This window comes from Lithobates pipiens, unplaced genomic scaffold, assembly GCF_037356315.1.
Source record: "Lithobates pipiens isolate NorthernLeopardFrog02 unplaced genomic scaffold, aLitPip1_a1.2 Scaffold_18, whole genome shotgun sequence".
NCBI lineage: Eukaryota > Metazoa > Chordata > Amphibia > Anura > Ranidae > Lithobates > Lithobates pipiens.
This window is the reverse complement of record NW_027507758.1, coordinates 526,764,879-526,784,726: the sequence shown is the minus strand read 5'-3', so window position 1 is coordinate 526,784,726 and position 19,848 is coordinate 526,764,879. Positions and strand designations below refer to the sequence as shown.

General features: G+C 42.1%; 1 protein-coding gene across 1 annotated transcript in view; it reads right to left on the bottom strand.

Annotated features, from left to right (window-relative positions):
* The window catches only part of GREB1 (growth regulating estrogen receptor binding 1), a 233,680-nt gene that overhangs the window by 159,418 nt on the left and 54,414 nt on the right, over positions 1–19,848 (bottom strand). Inside the window, exon 2 of the mRNA XM_077488799.1 lies at positions 1,347–1,503. Within this exon, the coding sequence (XP_077344925.1) occupies positions 1,347–1,503 (157 nt within the window). The remainder of the gene's footprint in view (positions 1–1,346; positions 1,504–19,848) is intronic.

The window sequence follows — 19,848 nt, the reverse complement described above, 5'->3', positions numbered from 1 at the left end:
AGAAAAACAAACGAATGTGGACTAAATTGCAGTATTCCCATGTTCCTCACACCTGTTAAAAAACAATTCACTGCAAAATAGTTATGTTTATAATACTGCTTTTATAGAAGATCAATCCAACCATAGCTTTCTCATCAATGAACCCCTAGTAATCTCTGGAGGAACACAGGGAATCCACAGAACCTTTATTGAGAAGGGCTGGGGTGGACTCTTGTTTGCAGTATCCCCATATAACACACACTTGTTAAAAACAATTCACTACTAAACAATTATGTATGTGATTGCTTTTATAGGCAGAAGATCAATCTGACCATAGCTTTCTCTTCAAGGAATCCCTAACAATCTCTGGAGGAACCCCAACAATCCACAGAACCTTTATTGAGAAAGGCTGGTGGGGATACTGTTTGCATATAACACACACACTTGTTAAAAACAATTCACTACAAAATATTGATGTATATAATACCACTTTTATAGGCATAAGATCAATCCAGCCATAGCTTTCTCATCCATGAACCCCTAGTGATCTCTGTAGGAACACAGGGAATCCACAGAACCTTTACTGAGAAGGGCTGGGGTGGACTCTTGATTGCAGTATCCCCATATAACACATACTTGTTAAAAACAATTCACTACTAAACATTTATGTATGTTATTGCTTTTATAGGCAGAAGATCAATCTGACCACAGCTTTCTCTTCAAGGAATCCCTAACAATCTCTGGAGGAACCCCAAGAATCCACAGAACCTTTATTGAGAAAGGCTGGTGGGGATACTGTTTGCAGTATCTCCATATAACACACACTTGTTAAAAACTGTTCACTACAAAATATTTTTGGATATTATTACTTTTAGAAGCAGAAGGTTAAACTGTCAGAGCTTTTTCTTCAAGGAACCCCTAGCAACCTGTGGAGGAACCCCAGTGTTCCATAGAATGCTGGTTGAGAAAGGCTGATCTGGACCCTTGTTTGCAGTATCCCCATATAACACACACACTTGTTAAAAACAATTCACTACAAAAAACAAATGTGTCTATAAATTCTTTCATTGATTTAAGCAGTGTCCAGAATAAATTCAATACATTTTAGAATACAGACAAAAAAAAATGAAATGGACTTTAAAGACACTGGCGTAGTAAATTGTTAATAAAAGTATACTTATACTTTTTCAACAATTTACTACGCAAGTGCCTTTCAAGTCCATTTAGGGGTTTTTCTTTCTGTGTTTAACTAGTTTGGATGTTGGCACTCTATAGGAATATGATCACTGATGCAATTTATTATACATTTTAGAATATGGGAACTCTAAAATGACAGCAGCAGTGTATACAGGCTGACAATCTCTTACCTTCCAAGCAAGAAAGGTGCTGTTCCGCTTCCAAATACAGCTGTGAAAAGATGGGTCTGGGGACCAAGTTGTTCGACCTTAGAGATGCCTCGATGGAGTTGTGCAAAACTTCTTCAAAACGCGTCGTCTTGAGCTGCCCAGCATACGAATTCCCCATCTTCCATAAGAGTAGAAAAAAATAAGATTAGCTTTCCAAAAAAAAAAAAAAAAAAAGATAACAGTTCCAATGGATTCAGACAATATATAATCCTGTAAGGTCACGTATAAGGGCACCGGTTAACAGTTCTCATAGTGATAGACGGAGATAGAGTGATGTGAGCAGGAACACTGCAATGAGAATCTGCAGAGAGGCAGAGGATTCCTCCTCTTTTACTGTGTGATCTGACCCTGTGTGGTTTGATATATTACAGGAAACAGCCTGCCAGCAGCCACTTCCAAGTCACCAATGACCACAGGCTGACACCTTATAAAAGACATTAGAGTGCCTGTGATCCTGGAGGCTCCCCACTGTTTACAATCTGTACAGGAACATCACAGTTAGAACTCTGTGTCACACAATGCACTTCTTATTGCTTCTAAAGGAGATAGCAGTCGACTTGTGCAGACACACAAAGCTAGTCTTTCTCATTAAGAGCTGGCAACGTCATTGCTACATCTGAGATGAGCCGCCGTAATTGCTGGGTGTCCGATACAACACAGCGTGTCCTAAAAACACAAAGCTTTTTTTGTCAAATTGAAGTACTTTTTCCGAAACAAAATGTATTTTTCTTTGCACTTTTTTTTCTGTTCTGATGAATCAAGAACAGACGTCTGCAAAATATTTTTAAAGCTGAACTCAACGCAGGTCTAAAAAAAAAAAAAAAAAAAAAAAAAAAAAAGGAAAAGATAAATAAATAAATAAATCCTACTGAATGCAGTCATATATTTATTAAAAAAAATCAATTGCATGTGTATTAAATACCTGAATTTGAACTCATTTCATCTGCTTGTAAGGCTAGCCATACACGCTTAGATTTCCCTTGTTCTTCCCTGCAGGGATAATGAGTGAAACCAATAAATTCCTCCGTCCATGATAAATAGCATGGATGGTGGAATCTACACTGCGGGTTATTGTATTCAGACAACCACAACACCCATGGCTGCTCGAATACCCGAACAGTGACCGCATGGACACTACCTGCCTGGAGTTTGCATGTTCTCCTGTGCCTGCGTGGGTTTCCTCTGGGTACTCCGGTTTCCTTCCATACTCCAAAGACACGCTGGTAGGTTAACTGGATCCTGTCTAAATTGACCCCAGTATGTGTATGTATTGTTATTATAATACAGGATTTATATAACGCCAAAAGTTTACGCAGCGCTTTACAATATAAAAGGGAGACAATACAGTTACAATACAATAGAATACAAGAGGGTTAAGAGGGCCCTCAGAAGAGCTTACAATCTAATAGGGAGGGGCAGGTATGAATGTGAGTTAGGGACCTTAGATTGTAAACTCCTTAAGAGCAGGGACTGATGTAAATGTACAATATATATATATATATATATATATATATATATATATATATATATATATGTGGGAAGCGCTGTATAAATTGATGACGCTATAAAAGTACCTGTAATAAATAAAGATAAATAAAATCTTATAGGATGCAATCACTGTTCATCGGACAGTTTTTTTTCACCCAGCTCCTTTAAGTTTGAAATTTACTTTTGTTGAACCGGGTGGTACCAACAGGGCCATCCACAGCTCATATTTAGCCCAATTCAGCAGTTCAGCCTAAATTCAAGTTGGCTTAAAGCGCAGTTCCGCCTGGGGAAAAGACATTGAAAAGTCAGCAGCTACAAATACTAATATAAGGACATTTACCTGTCCAGGGAGCCCGCGCCGTCAGCACCTGAAGTCGCCCCGCCTCTGGGCTCCGAGCGCATCCTTACTAAGGGAGACCGGAAGTGAACCACCTGTTTCCTACTGCTCATGCACGAGTTGCTCTGCACTTTCTGAATAGTTCCTGCTGTCTTCTGGGACCTGTGTGTCTCCCAAAAGGCAGCGGGGGGGAGAAGGAGGAGGGGCCAGACATTGCATAATTTGCCACACAGATTGCGGCGATCCTTCCCCGGAAGTGGGAGCAGATACTAGGATTTCACAGGTATCAGCTCCCCCTTCCCCCAAAATGTGGCTCCGGGGGGGGGGGGGGGCGGGGGAATGAATCCGATCAGTAGAAGTTCCATTTATGGGTGGCACTTTGCTTTAAAGTGGTTGTAAACCTCAGACATGAAATATGAACAAAGCATAGCCTTCAATAGTGTGTACTTGTATCAGTTAAGAGCATAAATTACTTCTGACAAGTTTTCCTGACACCAAGCAAAATGGTGACAGGGGAGGGACCTCCAGCTGATTCACAGCCCCAACTTTGTTCCTGTGTTGTTGTCTGAAGGTCGGTGTATTCTCTTCCCTCCAATCAGCTCTCAGATTTATTCTCACTGAGCTCTGCAGAATGTAACTTCAACTCCCTGCCCCCTTTTTTCTGACAGCGCAGATAAGCTTTATAAATTGTGGATAACTGGGGGGGGGGGGGGGGGGGGATGGTTGTAGTTTACACACATTCCCCATGGCTACAGCCACCAGAATTGTGCGTAAATCTGACAAGCAGGCTCCTGTCTGACAGACAGAAGCATTCGGGTGGCTGCCCAATTGCTTACACACACACACGCCCAGTAATGGGATTGCATTACATTCACTGAAGCACAGGGGAGACATCAAGGGACTTTTAGATCCTGGATGTCTCATTAAAGAGAACCTGTCACCAAAAAATTTTCACATAGGGGACTTTTTGTGCCCTGTGTGATAAGTAAAAAAAATTGGTTTAGTTGTAAAAAATGTAAGTTAAACCCAAGGCCCCCCCAATCCCATATATACGCATCCGAACGTAAACGCACGTGTCAGGGGCACCTACACATGAAAACAATGATTACAATAAACATGTTACACATTGCCACACACACCCGAGTGAGAGCAATATTTCTAGCACTACACTTCCTCCATAACACTAAACTGATGACCTATGAGGGGCTTTTAAAGCTTTGTGTATGGAAAAAATATAGGTTACTGAAGTTTGTTTACGATTTGAAATGTTGGGCATCTATTTACTCTGTGCAACCTCATCTTTGATATTTTACCAAATTGGGTAACTTATTGTGTCTGTGTGCCCTAAAATTAACTTTAGTGCAATGTTGTACTGAAATTTTGCATTTCCTAGACCTTTGCGATAATTTCATGTAACTAAACTATTTTATTCTCTAGGGTGTCTGCTTTCAGAAAATATATCATGTTTTGGGGTGTTTATGTAATCTTCAGGTCTAAAATTATTTTTTAACCATGTGTGAAATGCAAAAACGGCTCTGGCAGTGAAAGGGTTAAAGGATATTTAAACCCAAGAACAAAAACTCAATATACTGCAGCTTACCATTCTTTAGATGCGGTGGCACTATTCCTTTTTAGTTTTTAAGCTTAAGGGCTTGTTCACACTAAATGATTGGGTGGGGATAAAGCTCTAACCCCTTTAATACCAGGCACTTTCTCCCCCTTCCAGTCCAGGACAATTTTTAGCTTTCAGCGGTGTCGCACTTTGAATGAAAATTGTGCGGTCATGCAACACAGTACCCAAACTAAATTTTTTATCATTTTCTTCCCACAAATAAAGCTTTCTTTTGGTGGTATTTGATCACCTCTGTGTTTTTAAATTTTTACGCTACAAACGAAAAAAGACCAACAATGTTGAGAAAAAACTGATGGGCACTGATAGGCGGCACTGATAGGAATCATTGATGGCATTGATAGCACGGATACGTGCCACTGATGGGCAATGATAGGCGGGAATGATGGGCACTGATAGGTGGCACTGGATAGGCAGCACTGATGAGGAGCTACTGACAGGCATTACTGAGTGGCACTGATTTGCACTTTGTTGGGGCCCTGACAGGCATTGCTGATGGGGCACTGATTGGCACTGTTGTAGGCACTGACAGGCGTTTATAGAGGGGGACAGGCTGGCAGGTGATGGGCACTGATTGGCACCTTTTGATGGGGGCTGTGCTGATAATCAATATGCTGATTATCAGCACAGACTCCCCCTATGACAGGGAGAGCCGCTGATCGCCTCTCCATGTCAGTGTGAACCGAGAAAAGCCATTTACCAGCACTTCCTGGTTCACGCGATTGGTCGCAGATTGGTCACAGCTGATCACGTTATAGAAGCCCCTGTCAGAGGCTCCATACCACAATTGGAGTTGCGGTGTGTCAGACTGACACACAGCACCTCTGATCGCCGCTCTGTGCGTCGGCTCTGTTATTCTGATCACATCATATTACATCCAATCAGGATAACACAACCACTTTGCCGCCATCATTTTGCTATATGGCAGGCAAGTGGTTAAAGAGGAGGGCCAGCTTTAAAAAAAAAATTGTAAAAGTCAGCAGCTGCAAACACTGTAGCTGCTGACTTTTAATAAATAGACTTACCTGTCCAGGGTGTCCGCGATGTCGGCCGCCCGAGGCTGACCCATCCATTGGCTCTCGGGTCCCAGCGCCGCCATTTCAACTAAGGGAAACAGGCAGTGGAGCCTTGCGGCTTCACTGCCCGTTTCCTACTGCGCATGCGCGAGTCACGCAGTGCTTTGTGAATGGGGCGCGCTGTGTTCTGGGACATACAGTTCCCAGAACACAGCGCGACCCATTACCCAGAAGACGCTGCAAGGAGGAGAGAAGACAGAACATCATCGCGGAGGAGGAAGAGGCAGATTAGGACGATATGCCTAGAAACAGGCATTTCTGGTAAGTAAAAAAAAAAAAAAAAACTAAGATCCCTGCATCTCTAGCCACCAGCACTCTAATGCTACGTACACACGACCAGACTTTCCGGCAGACTAGGTCTGACGGAATCAGTCCGTCGATAATCCGATTGTTTTTGGTTTAAAAAAATCAGACGGACCTAGAAATAGAACATGTTTTAAATCTGTCCGACGGACTCAATTCCTATTGGGAAAACCATTCGTCTGTATGCTGGTCTGAAGGACCAAATACGACGCAAGGAAAGTTATTGGCTACTGGCTATTGAACTTCCTTTTTTAGTCCCATTTATGTCATCATGTTCAAAATGAACTGCCTTTCGAATGGACTTAGTCCGTTCGTGTGTGGCCAAGTCTGTTCGTTCGGAAAGTCCATCTGAACTCTGTCGAAAGTCCATCGGGAAGACCGTCGGACCTAGTCTGCCGGAAAGTCCGGTCGTGTGTACGCGGCATTACACTAACCTCTCTAGCCCTGTAAAAAAAAAAGTATACATACCTTTCTTAAAGTTGCTCCGTTCCGATATAATCACACTCTAAGGCCGCGTACACACGAGCGGACTGTATGGCCTACTTAGTCCGTCATACAATCCGACGGACAGTCCGTCATACTTTCGAATGAACGGACTTGACCACACACGGATGCACAAACAGTCCGTCGAAAGCTTGTGCGATGACGTGTACAGCACGTACGACGGGACTAGAAATAGGAAGTCCAATACACAGCAATGCACCCTTCCGCCGTGTAAATCCTTTCTGAGCATGCGCTATTCTTAGTCCGTCGAACTAGCCTACTGACGAGCGGATTGTCCGCTGAAACCAAAGTATGACGGACAGAATTACGGAAAATCCGAAATACTTAGTACGCCGGACTGCACGCTGAAAAAGTCCGCTGAAGCCCACACACGAGCGGATTGTCCGCTGAAATGTGTTTCGACGGACTAAGTACGCCATACAGTCCGCCCGTGTGTACGCGGCATAAGTTGTCAGCCGTGGCTTCACTGTGGAGGTGGGTTCGGAGGACAAGTCTGACAATGGAACCCCCATAGTAAGGCCGCGTACACACGGGCGGATTGTCTGTCCAACTTAGTCCGCTGAACAGTGTTTCAGCGGACAATCCGCTCGTGTGTGGGCTTCAACGGACTTTTTCAGCGGACAGTCTGACGAACAAAGTCTTACGGAATTTCCGTAAGACAGTCCGTTCAAACTTGGTTTTGTCCGTCCAAACTTGGTTTCAGTGGACAGTCCGCTCGTGTGTAGGCAAGTTGGACGGACTAAGTATGGCGCATGCTTAGAAAGGGTTTACACGGCCGAAGGTTGCATTGCAGTGTATAGGACGTCGTTTTTCTAGTCCCGTCGTACGTGATGTACACGTCATCACGCACGCTTTCAGCGGACTGTCTGCTCATCGTGTGTGGTCAAGTCCGTTCATGCTAATTTTGAACGGACTGTCTGTCGGATTGTCTGACGAACTTAGTTGGGCAGACAATCCGCCCGTGTGTACACGGCCTAAGTCTATGGCTGACATCACTTTACATTCATTTCACAGCCGTGTCCTTTACAGAGCTTCTGCCATTGGTGATCGGATCAGATTCAAAAAAGTTATGTATACTAATTTTTTATTTGCAGGGCTAGAGAGGTAAGTGTTAGATCGGTGGTGTCTATAGACCCAGGGATTTTCGTTTTTTGCATGGCCTTCCACTTTATTTCACATTTTACCACTCCCCCTTCAGAGGCAGTGGCCATGGATGTACATACGCTGTGGTCATGATGCTTTGCTTCCTGGATAGTAGCTACTTCTCACTGAACGTGACCCATTTAAGTAAATGGGGCCACACTGCAACCGCTTTGCAATGCAAAGGGATTAAAGCAGACAAGTAAGGAGGCAATCCAACGCGTCCTCGTCGCCTGTCAAATGTTCTTGGAAGAGCGATCTGAGTGTGGATCGCTCTTCAGAGATAGTGTTAACGAGCCTTAAAACATTTTCTGTGTGTACAGAAAATTTCTGTTAATCTTGAATCTTGTCCTTGTCACTTTCTTTAAAGTGATCCGAAAAGAAATATGCCTATCTACCTTCCAAGCAATCTGATATAAACAACTAATTCCTCAACCTAATGGAGATAAATAGAGGAAGACCTATTTTTTCAGTAAAGATCAGGAGAGCAGCCTCCTTCCACAGAAACAGTGGAGGGGTAAGCATAGCCACCCTAGAACAGGAATGGTATTATTCTCGGGATTATAGAAAAAATGAATTCAGCTATAACATATAATAACTAGTTAGCTGACATATACACCGACCAGCCATAACATTATGACCACCCACCTAATATTGAGTATGGCCCCCTTTTGCTAAAACAGCCCTGACGCATTGAGGCATGGACACCAAAGTAACATCCGCATGAATGGCAGGACACAAGGTTCCACAGCAGAACATTGCCCAAAGCATCACACTGCCTCTGCCAACTTGCCTTCTTATACCGCATCCTGGTGTCATCTCTTCCCCAGGTAGGTGATGCACACTTACATCATGTGGATGGTCAGGTAAAAGAATATGTGATTCATCAGACCAGGCCATCTTCTTTCATTGCTCCAGAGTGCAGTTTTGATGCACATGTGACCATTGCATAAGCTTTTGGCTATGGACATGGGTCACCATGGGCTTCACAGCCCCATACACAAAAAACTGCAATGTTCATTTTTTTCTGCTTTCACCACATAAACTTTGTGGACAACATGTTCACTTGCTGCCTAATAAACCCCACCAATTTTCAGATGCCATTGTAACAAGATATTCCCTTTACCTGTCAGTGGGCTTAATGTTATGGCAAGTCGTGTATATATATTCCAGCAGCTGTCAGAAATGTCAGGCCACCAGACTAGTTGTGCTTTGGGGCACTGGCAGGGCTGTGTAATTCTCAGGACTTGATGGACAGAAATACAGATCCTTTGACAAGTAAAACAACTGTTTTAAATGTATTTTATTACATTTTAACATATACATAAAAAATTTACATTTAAGTAAGGTTAAACCACTTTTCTTCCAATTTTAATAAATGGCCAAATGTCTTATAAAATTCCCTTTCGCAGAAAAGTTTTATCCCTATTGTGGGGTCACCAGTACGGTAATTTTACATTGAAATCATATCCCCTCTCAAGTGTCTCTTCAGTGCTCGCAACCTTTTTTCAAAACGAATGTCCTCCAGACCCTTTATTAGTTTTGTTGCCCTTCTCTGGACTCTCTCCAGTTCCAGCACATCCTTCCTGAGGACTGGTGCCCAGAACTGGACAGAATACTCCAGGTGAGGCTGGACCAGAGTCTTGTAGAGCGGGAGAATTATCACTTTATTTCTGAAGTTAATCCCCTTTTTAATGCATGCCAATATTCTGATTGCTTTGCCTGTCATCTACTAGGACCGCCAGGTCCTTTTCCATCCTAGATTCCCCCCTCCCCCCAGTGTATAGATTGCATTCATATTTTTGCCACCCAAATGCATTGTTTTAAATTTTCTACATTGAACCTCATTTCCCATGTAGTTGCCCACCCCATTAATTTGATCAGATCTTCTTGCAAGGTTTCCACATCCTGCGGAGAAGTTATTGCCCTGCTTAGCTTTGTATCATCTGCAAATACTGAGATTGATTTGTTTATTCCATCCTCCAGGTCGTTTATGAATAAATTAAATAGGATTGGTCCCAGGACAGAACCCTAAGGGTCCCCACTTTCCCCCCCTGCCCAAGTACTCCCCATTTATCATTACCCACTGAACTCACCCATGTATCCAGTTTTCAATCCATGTACTCACCTTATGGTCCATGCTAATGGACCTTACTTTGTACAGTAAACATTTATGGGGAACTGTATTGAATGATTTTGAAAAATCCAGATACACCACTTCTATTGGCCTTCCTTTATTTAGATGACAGCTCACCTCCTCATAGAAGGTTAATAGATTGGTTTGGCAAGAACGATTCTCATGAATCCATGCTGATTACTGCTAATGATACCGTTGTCATTACTAAAATCTTATATATAGTCCCTTATCATCCCCTCCAAGAACTTGCATACTATTGATGTTAGACTAATTGGTCTGTAATTTGAAGGGATGTATCTTGGCCCTTTTTTAACTATTGGTACTACATTGGCTTTTCTCCAGTTGGTACCATTCCAGTCAGTAGACTGTTTGTAAAAATGGTCTGGCAATTACTTGACTGAGTTCCTTAAGGATCTTCAGGTGCAAGCCATCTGGTCCCGGTGACTTCTTGATGTTAAGTTTTTCAAGTCTATTTCTAATTCTCTCCTTTGTTAGCCATGACGGTGCTTCCTTTGACGTGTCATGAGGATAAACATTGCAGTTTTGGTTAGAAAAAGTCTGATGTTAAAAATATTACTACACTAAAGTAACATTGAACCTTTGTTTTTTTTCTAAATTAAAATAACAAACATGTTTACACAGAGCAGACTCGATCTTCCTATTCTGTGGTCCCCCGCGACACTCTAAACCCCTCCATTTTGGTGAGTCCCCCAATGGAAAGACACTTTTCATGCAGGCTCCCGAGCCTTCCAGTCTGCGTCTATAGACACAGACCAGCTACTCGGCTCCTCCCCACTACGTCATCACAGAATTTGAGTGACAGCAGCGCCAGGGAAGGGAGACTGACTGTGGCGAGAGCTGCTGCCGCCCTTGTGCAGGTCGCTGGATCAGATCAGGCTCAGGTAAGAATAAGGGGGAGGGAATAAGGGGGAGGTTCCTACCTGAAAGAAGCATTAAGGTAAAAAGCATTGAGACTTTAGAACCACTTTAAATATACTATATCAAAATTATAATAATATTATATTTTACTATTTAATTAATATTTGACTTATAATATAAAAGTCAAGCTTAGCCTTACCCTTTCCTGTCTCCCAACCCTCTTTGCTGGTCCATTAATGTTGAATGGTGCTCTCAATGACCAACAAGGTAAACGGAGGGGTGGGAAGGGTAGGACCAAGCTTAAGGCCCAACTTTGAGCTCTATGCACCCTGCCGAGAAGCCCCCCACCTTTAGACCCAGCATTATTATATTCATTTTGATACCAGGCTTCAGTTAACTCAAAAACTGAGGACATCTTGTGGCAAAAAGTAGTTACTATCAGAGACATCTCAGGACTGAAGGTGAGTTTTGAAGTGATAACGGCTTAAGTTTTTTTGTTTATTTTTCATTTGAAACCTCCAGAGAGGCATTTTGGAAAGTAGATTTAGACCGTAGTTGAGCTTTACCTTTGGCAAGAAAAGTTGAGATTTGCAATAACTTCATTTGCCACTATCCCTGGATCTACTGATATTTTGGATGTGCTCTTTCCTTGAAGGGAAAACTTTGCTTATGCATCTTTTAATGATACGCGCAATTATTATTACCCAGATTAATGACAGATTAGTTCTAACTGGTGTTTTAGATTACAAACTACCAGTTACATATTTAGACGTTTGATTGGTGTAGCTTTCCAGATACAAACAGTGTTCTCTAAGCAGGGCCGTCTTTAAGGCAGGGCAAAAAGGGCAGCTGCCCTGGGCCCTGTCATTGTTGTGGGGCCCAAAGCAGCTGCCTCATACTTGCCAACTATCCCAGTTTAAATTCCCTCATCCTCTGAAGTTTTAGTCCTGTGCTGTGTCCCAATATCTCAGTGTAAAATGCTGGTACTAATGCTGCCCAGCTCTGCCTTATTGTTGTGTACAGATGACTCCAGCATTCATATGTAAATAGCGGCTGCATTCATAAGTAAATAGCTGAGGGCGGCGGTATTGATATGTAAATAAAGGCGACATTCATATGCAGATCATGACCCCCTGCAGTGAGGAGATGATGCGCTGTAACCAGTGAGCAGTAATACTGTAAATGAATCTCTAGCAACCGATTAAGAAGCAGAAAAAAATTGCTGTAACTTCTATCAACTTATCAGTGAGCCGTAAAGTGTGCTGTAACCTCTAGCAACCTGTCAGTAAACAGTAATGATATGCTGTAACCGCTGGCAACCAATCTCAATTGCTGCCTAATCTGATACATTAAAACTGATTTTAAGTCTAGCTGCTATTTATTGCATGTCTCAGAGCAGGTGGAGAGTGAAATTGCATGGGGGGGGGGGGGCAATAATTTTTTTGCCCAGGGTCCAATCAATTATAAAGATGGCCCTGTCTCTAAGTAGAAACTTGTAAACCTGTTGGGGACTGATCACTTCCCTTATTTTAGGCTAGGTCCACACCTACGCATTTTACAGTGCTTTTGCAGAAATGCACTACAGTTCATTTAACAGTAATTCCCATCTATGTTTCCTGCATTGCATCTTTTTCGAATCACATAAAAATGCATGAAAAAGGCATATAAAACAGAAATCTCTTCCTAACAACATTAACACATCCCAAAAATGTAAAATACATCAAATATGTGCACGAAAAATGCAGAATACGCCAGAAAGTGGGCCTCAAAAAAGCATCAATCAAAAAAGTATTGGCCATTCTGCTCTGGCAAACTGACACTGGCAAACAAAAAAACTCTGTATCTCCTCTGAGCAGAAGTCTACTTACCATCACAGACACAGGAAATCAGGGGAAATATATTAGAAATGGCACAGACTGCAATTAAACTATTTGTTTTTAGTATAGTGAGGAGGGGACTCAACCTTCTGAAAGGATTTATTGCTGTCCCTAAAAGGAAGAGTTCCCCTCCCTCCCTGTTCTAAAGACAGGACAGGTAATTTGGGGAAGTTTTGTGACACGGCAATATAAACCTGACAGCATTCAAATTCTTCTTCGTCTATCTACATCTATCTTTAGAAATATGAAGAAATATGGCTGGAGTTCCGCTTTAATGAGGACCAGACCACCACAAGGAAATATGTTGCTGAAAAACACATAAACACGTGCCCTTAAATACTATAGGACCATCGACACAGCTCAATAAGCAGTACAGTGACAGAATGGATGCCATAAATGTTCCATTATTGTGGACAATGCATTATCCTCTGTTAATCTTTGCTATCACTGCCCCGTTTTATAGTCAGAAAGCGATCTCCAGACATGCACATTATTTGGTAGTGTTAGGGAGATGAAGCCTTCTCCTTGCGTCATAGAACATACTGTTCTTGTTCAGAGGAACACAAAGTTCTCTCCACTTCTATCAGTTATAGTGAAGAAAAATTAGATGTATTATGTCTACTGTAACGCAAGGTTCTTGGGTTTCTACAATGTATTTCATTTAAAGTGTACATACAGTAATGGCTTTTGTTATCTGTAGTGTTTGGTGAAATCTTCCTAGTAGTTCTGGGTAGAGAATGTACGTTTAAAAATAAATCCTACTGAAGACATTTTGTTTTGTCCTTACCCAAGAACGGGGGAGGTGTGGCCTCAAAATGTCCTTGTATTTCCATGCTGCTTCCTTAGTTAGGGTGGCTGATTGGTGTCATGGCCAGCATACTAAATTGTGGACCCCTAAAGGAACAGGATCTTATCTCGTCGGCACTTACTTCCTTGCCCTGGACAGATCCTTCCCACTGGCTCTCCAAAGTTCTTACTTCTCAAGGTTCATGCTACTCTATAGGTGTGGGATACATGTTTGAATAGAGGCCTACTCTCTCCTAGGCTGAGCCCTTTAACCCCGATGTTTGGTAATGCCTCCTTTTCCCCAATGGTCCTCAGCACTTGCTTGGCGACAGAGGGATAATCTCCAGTTGAGTCAGGCTCTTAGCGGTAGAACCCTTATCCCCCTTTCTCGATTAGTGCCCACTTGTCATAATCCATCTAGTGCATGGTTGTAGTATAGGCAGCTGCAGCATTACTTAAGCAAACCATCTTTCATAGATTTCCTGACGAGGCCTGACACGGACTTTGAATCTTTCCCTATCGCTTCCTATCTCAAATCTATGGTATATTGTTGAGAGAGTTATATCCTGACCCACTTCCATTTCTGACTAAATGGGAATACGAGCTACAGGTGCCTGTGGAGGATGTGAACTGGGGAAAAATAATGGCAGTCTCTTACAAATTGTCAATCTCCTTCCAATGCGCAAGTGCGGAATTATTGTGTCCTGTCTAGACAGCATCACTGCCCTACAATTTTACACAAAATAGATCACTCTGTTCCCGATACCCGGTGCCGCTGTTTGCAGGCCCCTGGCCCCATGATAGATATTTCGGGGCACCTGTCTAAAAATTCTCCCGTTCTGGGGCAAAATACTGCATTTACTTCATCTTCCTCTTTTTTCTTTTGGTCTGCAATACTATCAATTTATCAATACTTGTTGGGTATCAGGCTGGAAAGACAATGGTCTTTAAATACCTGTTATCATTCATGTTTTAATTTGAACAGAATACCTTATGTTTGCTATTTTATGAACCAATGACTGGTCCTGTCTCAGGACTAGTGGGTGTCATATGCCGATAATTAAGGCTTGATTTAATGTTGACATTGGTATCCTCTATTTTCTGTTTAATTTGTGTGACTTATTTTTCATGTTTCTGTGCTATATACGCTATGATACACTTATTTGGTTACAATATACTGTGTTCTTGGATGTTCATCATCTTTGTAAACTTTCAATGACCAAATTTAAACATAAAAAAATCCTACTGGAATTCTCCTAAAAATAAATCCTAACTATGCAGTATACCGTATACAGAATGTAAAATTACTGCACAACAGCATTACTCTATTTATCATGCAACCCTGTGCATGATAAATGATAAATGATAGGGTTTTTGTACTCACTGTAAAGACATTTTCTTGTAGTCCACTGTGGGACATAGGAAGCCATTCACCTTTGGGTTACAGGTGGACTGAACACTGGCAAACAAGAACAACGTTAGGCCAGTCTAGAATAATTCCCTACTTCCAGCATGGCTCAGTTCAGTAGCAAAGTAAGAGCATGACCATAAACGCCCAAAAAGTCCAAATTCTGTCTCCTCCATTGAGGGACACAGGAAGTAAATTACCTGCAGCAGGATGGCTGCAAAGAAAGACAAATGACCCCAAGCTCCAGCATGTTGATTTAGCGATGTGACTCTTACAACCAAGTCCCCTGTATTGGCAAGCTGTCCAGGACCCCTCCCCAGCTCAATAGGCTGACACCCATCTTGAGGACCTTCCAAAAGACGGGAAGCAATGACTATTCTAGATCCTGAATTATTAAGCCATGGAAAATCTTAAAATTAAATAAAAATTGCACTAAAAGATGGAATTCAATAAGCAGACAAGACATGAAGGAAACCCAGCATGTAGGGAACCAGTAAAGCAGTACCAAATACAAATTACATTTGTAAAAAAGAATCATAACATTTATAAAAATATAAAAATCCTACAAAGAAATATAACAAACTGCAATAAAAAGTGTTGCATGAATCTTCTTGTTAAAAGTCATTTGTTATGTGTCTTATGTATTAACGTGCTCTAAGAACTGAAGGTATTAACCCGCAGTTACTAATCAAATTCTGACTTTCAGGAAAGGTCTGATGCTAATTGGTGCTGAGAGGGACTGCAATTTTTAATGGGAAAACTTTGATCCATAAGGCTTTCTCTGGCACACGGGTGTTTATTTTTTTGCTTTTGACATGCATTTGTGAAGCAGAATGGAAGGAGTTGGAAATTTTTTTAGAATTTTGAGCTGGATCTGCTGGAGAAGTGATTTCTTAAAGGAGCTGTAAAGTCGCATAACACAATTATTGTATCCTCTCTGTTTTAGCAAGATATAAAATGCAGTGTGTTTTTTTTTTAAATTATAATCCTAAATACGTTCTTGCACAGCTTCGCTGTGCGGTAACATGAGCTCCCTCCACTCTCCTTGCTCAAGCCAAGGAGATCAGTGGGAGGGGCTGAGATGCCCCTCTGACGTATGCCAGCCAGCAGAGGGAGGTCACGTGACCGCAGAGCGGCGAAGTGAAAGAAGGTATTTAGAATTATAATTTTAAAAAACTCACCCACTGTACTTAATATCTTGCTAAGACAGAAGATACAAGTACAGTAGTTTTTTGTATTATAGCAGAATAGAGGCAGGAGGGGAGGGGAGGGCTGGGGAGGAGATCGGCTCTTACACACAGACCCAAAAAGACAGGTAGGGAGGGAGGGAGAGGGGGAAAGGGAGAGGAAGAGACTGTGTCCACACATACAGTGAGATGACGGAGGCACGTAATGGACCATGGTATCATGGATCAGCAGCCATGATTACCGTGATCAGTATACATAGGGGGACATAGGAACAGGAAGGATCAATCATGTATTTTAGAACATAGAAAGGGACAAATTATACTGCAAAGGCACTATGCTATTGATCATGCTTTAAAGGAACAGGGGCATTTTTTTATTTTTAGGATTATTTACCATGCTTTGCTTCACTCTGGATCAGTGGCAGCCGCTCCATAAGGGGCGCAGGGGGGTCACCCCCCATCCATGTATCCAGCCCCCTAATCTACATGCAGGGTACTGGAGCCATGGATTCCAGTAGGGTTTTTTTTTTTAAGCATGTGATTAGAGCCTGAGGCTCTAATAGGCTACAAAAAGGGTGGGCTCTGGGGCAGAGCACTGAACCCTGAGCACACTCACTTGTGTGACAATAGCGAATAAATATCTTCTATGTTCTCCTTATGGGCAATTTAGGAAGCCCCTATTGGCCAGGGAGTGGCGGGTGGTGTTGCATAACAAGGAATATGCAAGAAAAACAAGCAGGTGCCATTTCTCACTATCCTACTTATTCCAGGGCTGGGCAATTTTTACATTTGGCTGGAAGCTGCAGTTTCTCCAATGCTGCACAGGTGCCATTGTACATCAAAAAGAATAATGTAAATGCCCATATTCCTTTGCTAAGCATTAAAACATTATGCCTAGTGCATGTGCATGCCCAGAACTGCAAGGGTCACCAGCTCACAACAAGGTATAAACACTTCCCAGCTGGGTCAGGCAGGGCAGTGGGACAGGTCTGTATGTGAGGTCTGTTTATAATTACTACTTGGATGAGGTGGGTGATGATATATCAACACATTTGTTGAAAAAATGCACATGCATGTCCCTGATAGGCCCCTGATTTACACTAAGCAGCCTTCATCCTCCACCCCTCCAACTGTTGCCAAAATATTCTTTCCACTGGTTGTTTGTGGGCAATGAGCCCTCATAGACTTCAATGGGGTTAACTCCTGAGACTGAAGACTTTGGGAGAAGGTTCCATGGAAATCTATAGTATGACAGCGCACTGCATGTGTTAGGCCATTGGTAAGGATGATCGATGTTAACAGTTTTGCAGGTCATGGTTGTCCCACGTAGGTAGGTAAGAAGCTGAGGGAAGCAGTTGAGTAGTGTAGATCATGTGGCCTAGGAAAGATGGGCAAGTATACTTCATCAGAAAGTGCACTCAGCCTTCATAGTGTTGAAGACTGAGATGTAAAGATAGAAGACGAGAGGTCCATATGGGAATGGAATATAAAAAAAAAAAAAAGGAGAGCTGCCCGTACTTTAAAAATATTGCTCCCTTCATCTAAAGATGTTTTTCTTGCACCTCAGGCATGTGTATCAGTCATAACTTAGACGATTTTAGCCGCTGTTCCAGGTGCTGTGCCTATAATCACGTAACGCTCCTTGCTAAGAGGAGAAAGCTGCTAAATATTCAGTCAGGTCGTCATGACATGAATGTACTTTGGTCCCCACAGCGCAGGAGACATTTTCAAAGCTATCTATTCAGCCCGAACAACAACAAAAAAAACACGCCACAATACGAGAGAAATGTTTTCTGTAAATGTGCGTACCCAGGGCTTTGTCTGCTTAATAGGAAGATTTAACGTCTCTTTAACACTCAAACATTTGGCTGGGTCAAGCTGTGCTGGGCCAACCACCTAAAGCACAGCCATTGTGATTGATGAGTAAACTCATGACTGCCTTTCTTAATGGCTTTGCAGAGAATAGCACAAACCATTCCTGAGTCTAGCAAACATAGCCAAAAGTCATAGTTTATCATATGTTGTTGTAGTGAATGAATGAACAAATGAATGAATGAACAATGAAGACCACTAAGCAAAAAGGGACACTTAAAGTGTATGTCTGGTTTAAAAACATATACGTTTATATATACACATATATACAGTACTGTGCAAAAGCTTTAGGCAGGTGTAAAGAAATGCTGTAAAGTAAGAATGTTTTCAAAAATATATATTTTAATTGTTTATTTTTATCGATTTAGTGAGCAAACAGAAGAAAAATCAAAATCAAATCAATATTTGGTGTGACTACCCTTTGGCTTCATAGCAGCACAAGTTCTTACACTTGCAAACTTTTGTACACTTGCAGAAAGTCAGGGAGTTTGTAGGATTAGAGTCAGGTGTATGATTAACCAATTATACCCAGTAGCTGCTAATGATCGATTTCATATGTAGGTGTAAACACAGTCATTAAAGTGTTTGTAACCCTAAAAATAAAAAAAAAAGAGAAATCCTGTTCCCTCATAGCAGGTTAAACAGCAGAGTGCTTGTGCTGTCTAATCTGTCCCTCTTTAAGCTGTAAAAAAACTGGCTATTCTGCCCCCCCCGCAAACTGACCACTGTTTATCATGGCTACTGAGCCTTGACATCGTGGTCAGTTTACGTGCCTCTGTCATCCGCTGTGTCTCTCCCCCCCCACCTGTCAGCTCCTGTGTCTGTTTGTGTAAGCTGTCTCCCCTCCTTCTGCTATTAGTAAAAAAGTTTAACAAATGTCACTGGCAGCCCCTCTTTTGTATAACACATAGTGTAAGTTTTTTTTTTTAAACTAAGCCTCTAAAAAATGTTCACATATCTTCAGGCCAGCCTCCTCCTATACAGGGCTACAGCAGGAGGGGCTGAGCAGCCAGCATGATGGTCATATGACCTCCCCGGCTGAGATCAGAGATCTCAGATCCTCCCACAGTAGCCCTGGATCAGAGTAGCAGGGCAGCTGGGAGTCATGTGTCCCGCCTGAAGATATATAAAAAAAAAGATATTTAGAGGCATCAATTTAAAAAAAACAGTTATACAGTGTGTTCTTGCTGCATACAAAAGATGGACTGGCAGTGAATCATTTCTTTGGGTTACAAATACTGAAACTAAAACAGAAACAGCTGCGTAGGTGGCTTAAAATTGGATGAGGAACAGCCAAACTCTGCAACAAAGGTTAGGTTGTTTTAGGCAGGTCATGTCACAGGTCCTACACCATGGCAAGACTGAGCACAAGGTAGTACAGCATCAGTAAGGTCTCTCCCCAGCAAAGATTTCAAAGCAGACTGGGGTTTCAAGATGTGCTGTACAGCTCTTTTAACCACTTTCAGACCGGACCAATTTGCTGGTCAAAGACCAGACCACTTTTTGCGATTCGGCACTGCGTCGCTTTAACTGACAATTGCGCGGTCGTGCGACGTGGCTCCCAAACAAGATTGACGTCCTTTTTTTTCCCACAAATAGAGCTTTCTTTTGGTGGTATTTGATCACCCCTGCGGTTTTTATTTTTTGCGCTATAAACAAAAATAGAGCGACAATTTTGAAAAAAAACGCATTATTTTTTTATAGCATTTTTATTAATAATTTTTTATAATTTTTTTTTTTACTAGTAATGGCGGCGATCAGCGATTTTTATTGTGACTGCGACATTGTGGGGGACCCATCGGACATTTTTGACATGGCGATCGAGTCCGCGGGTCCCGC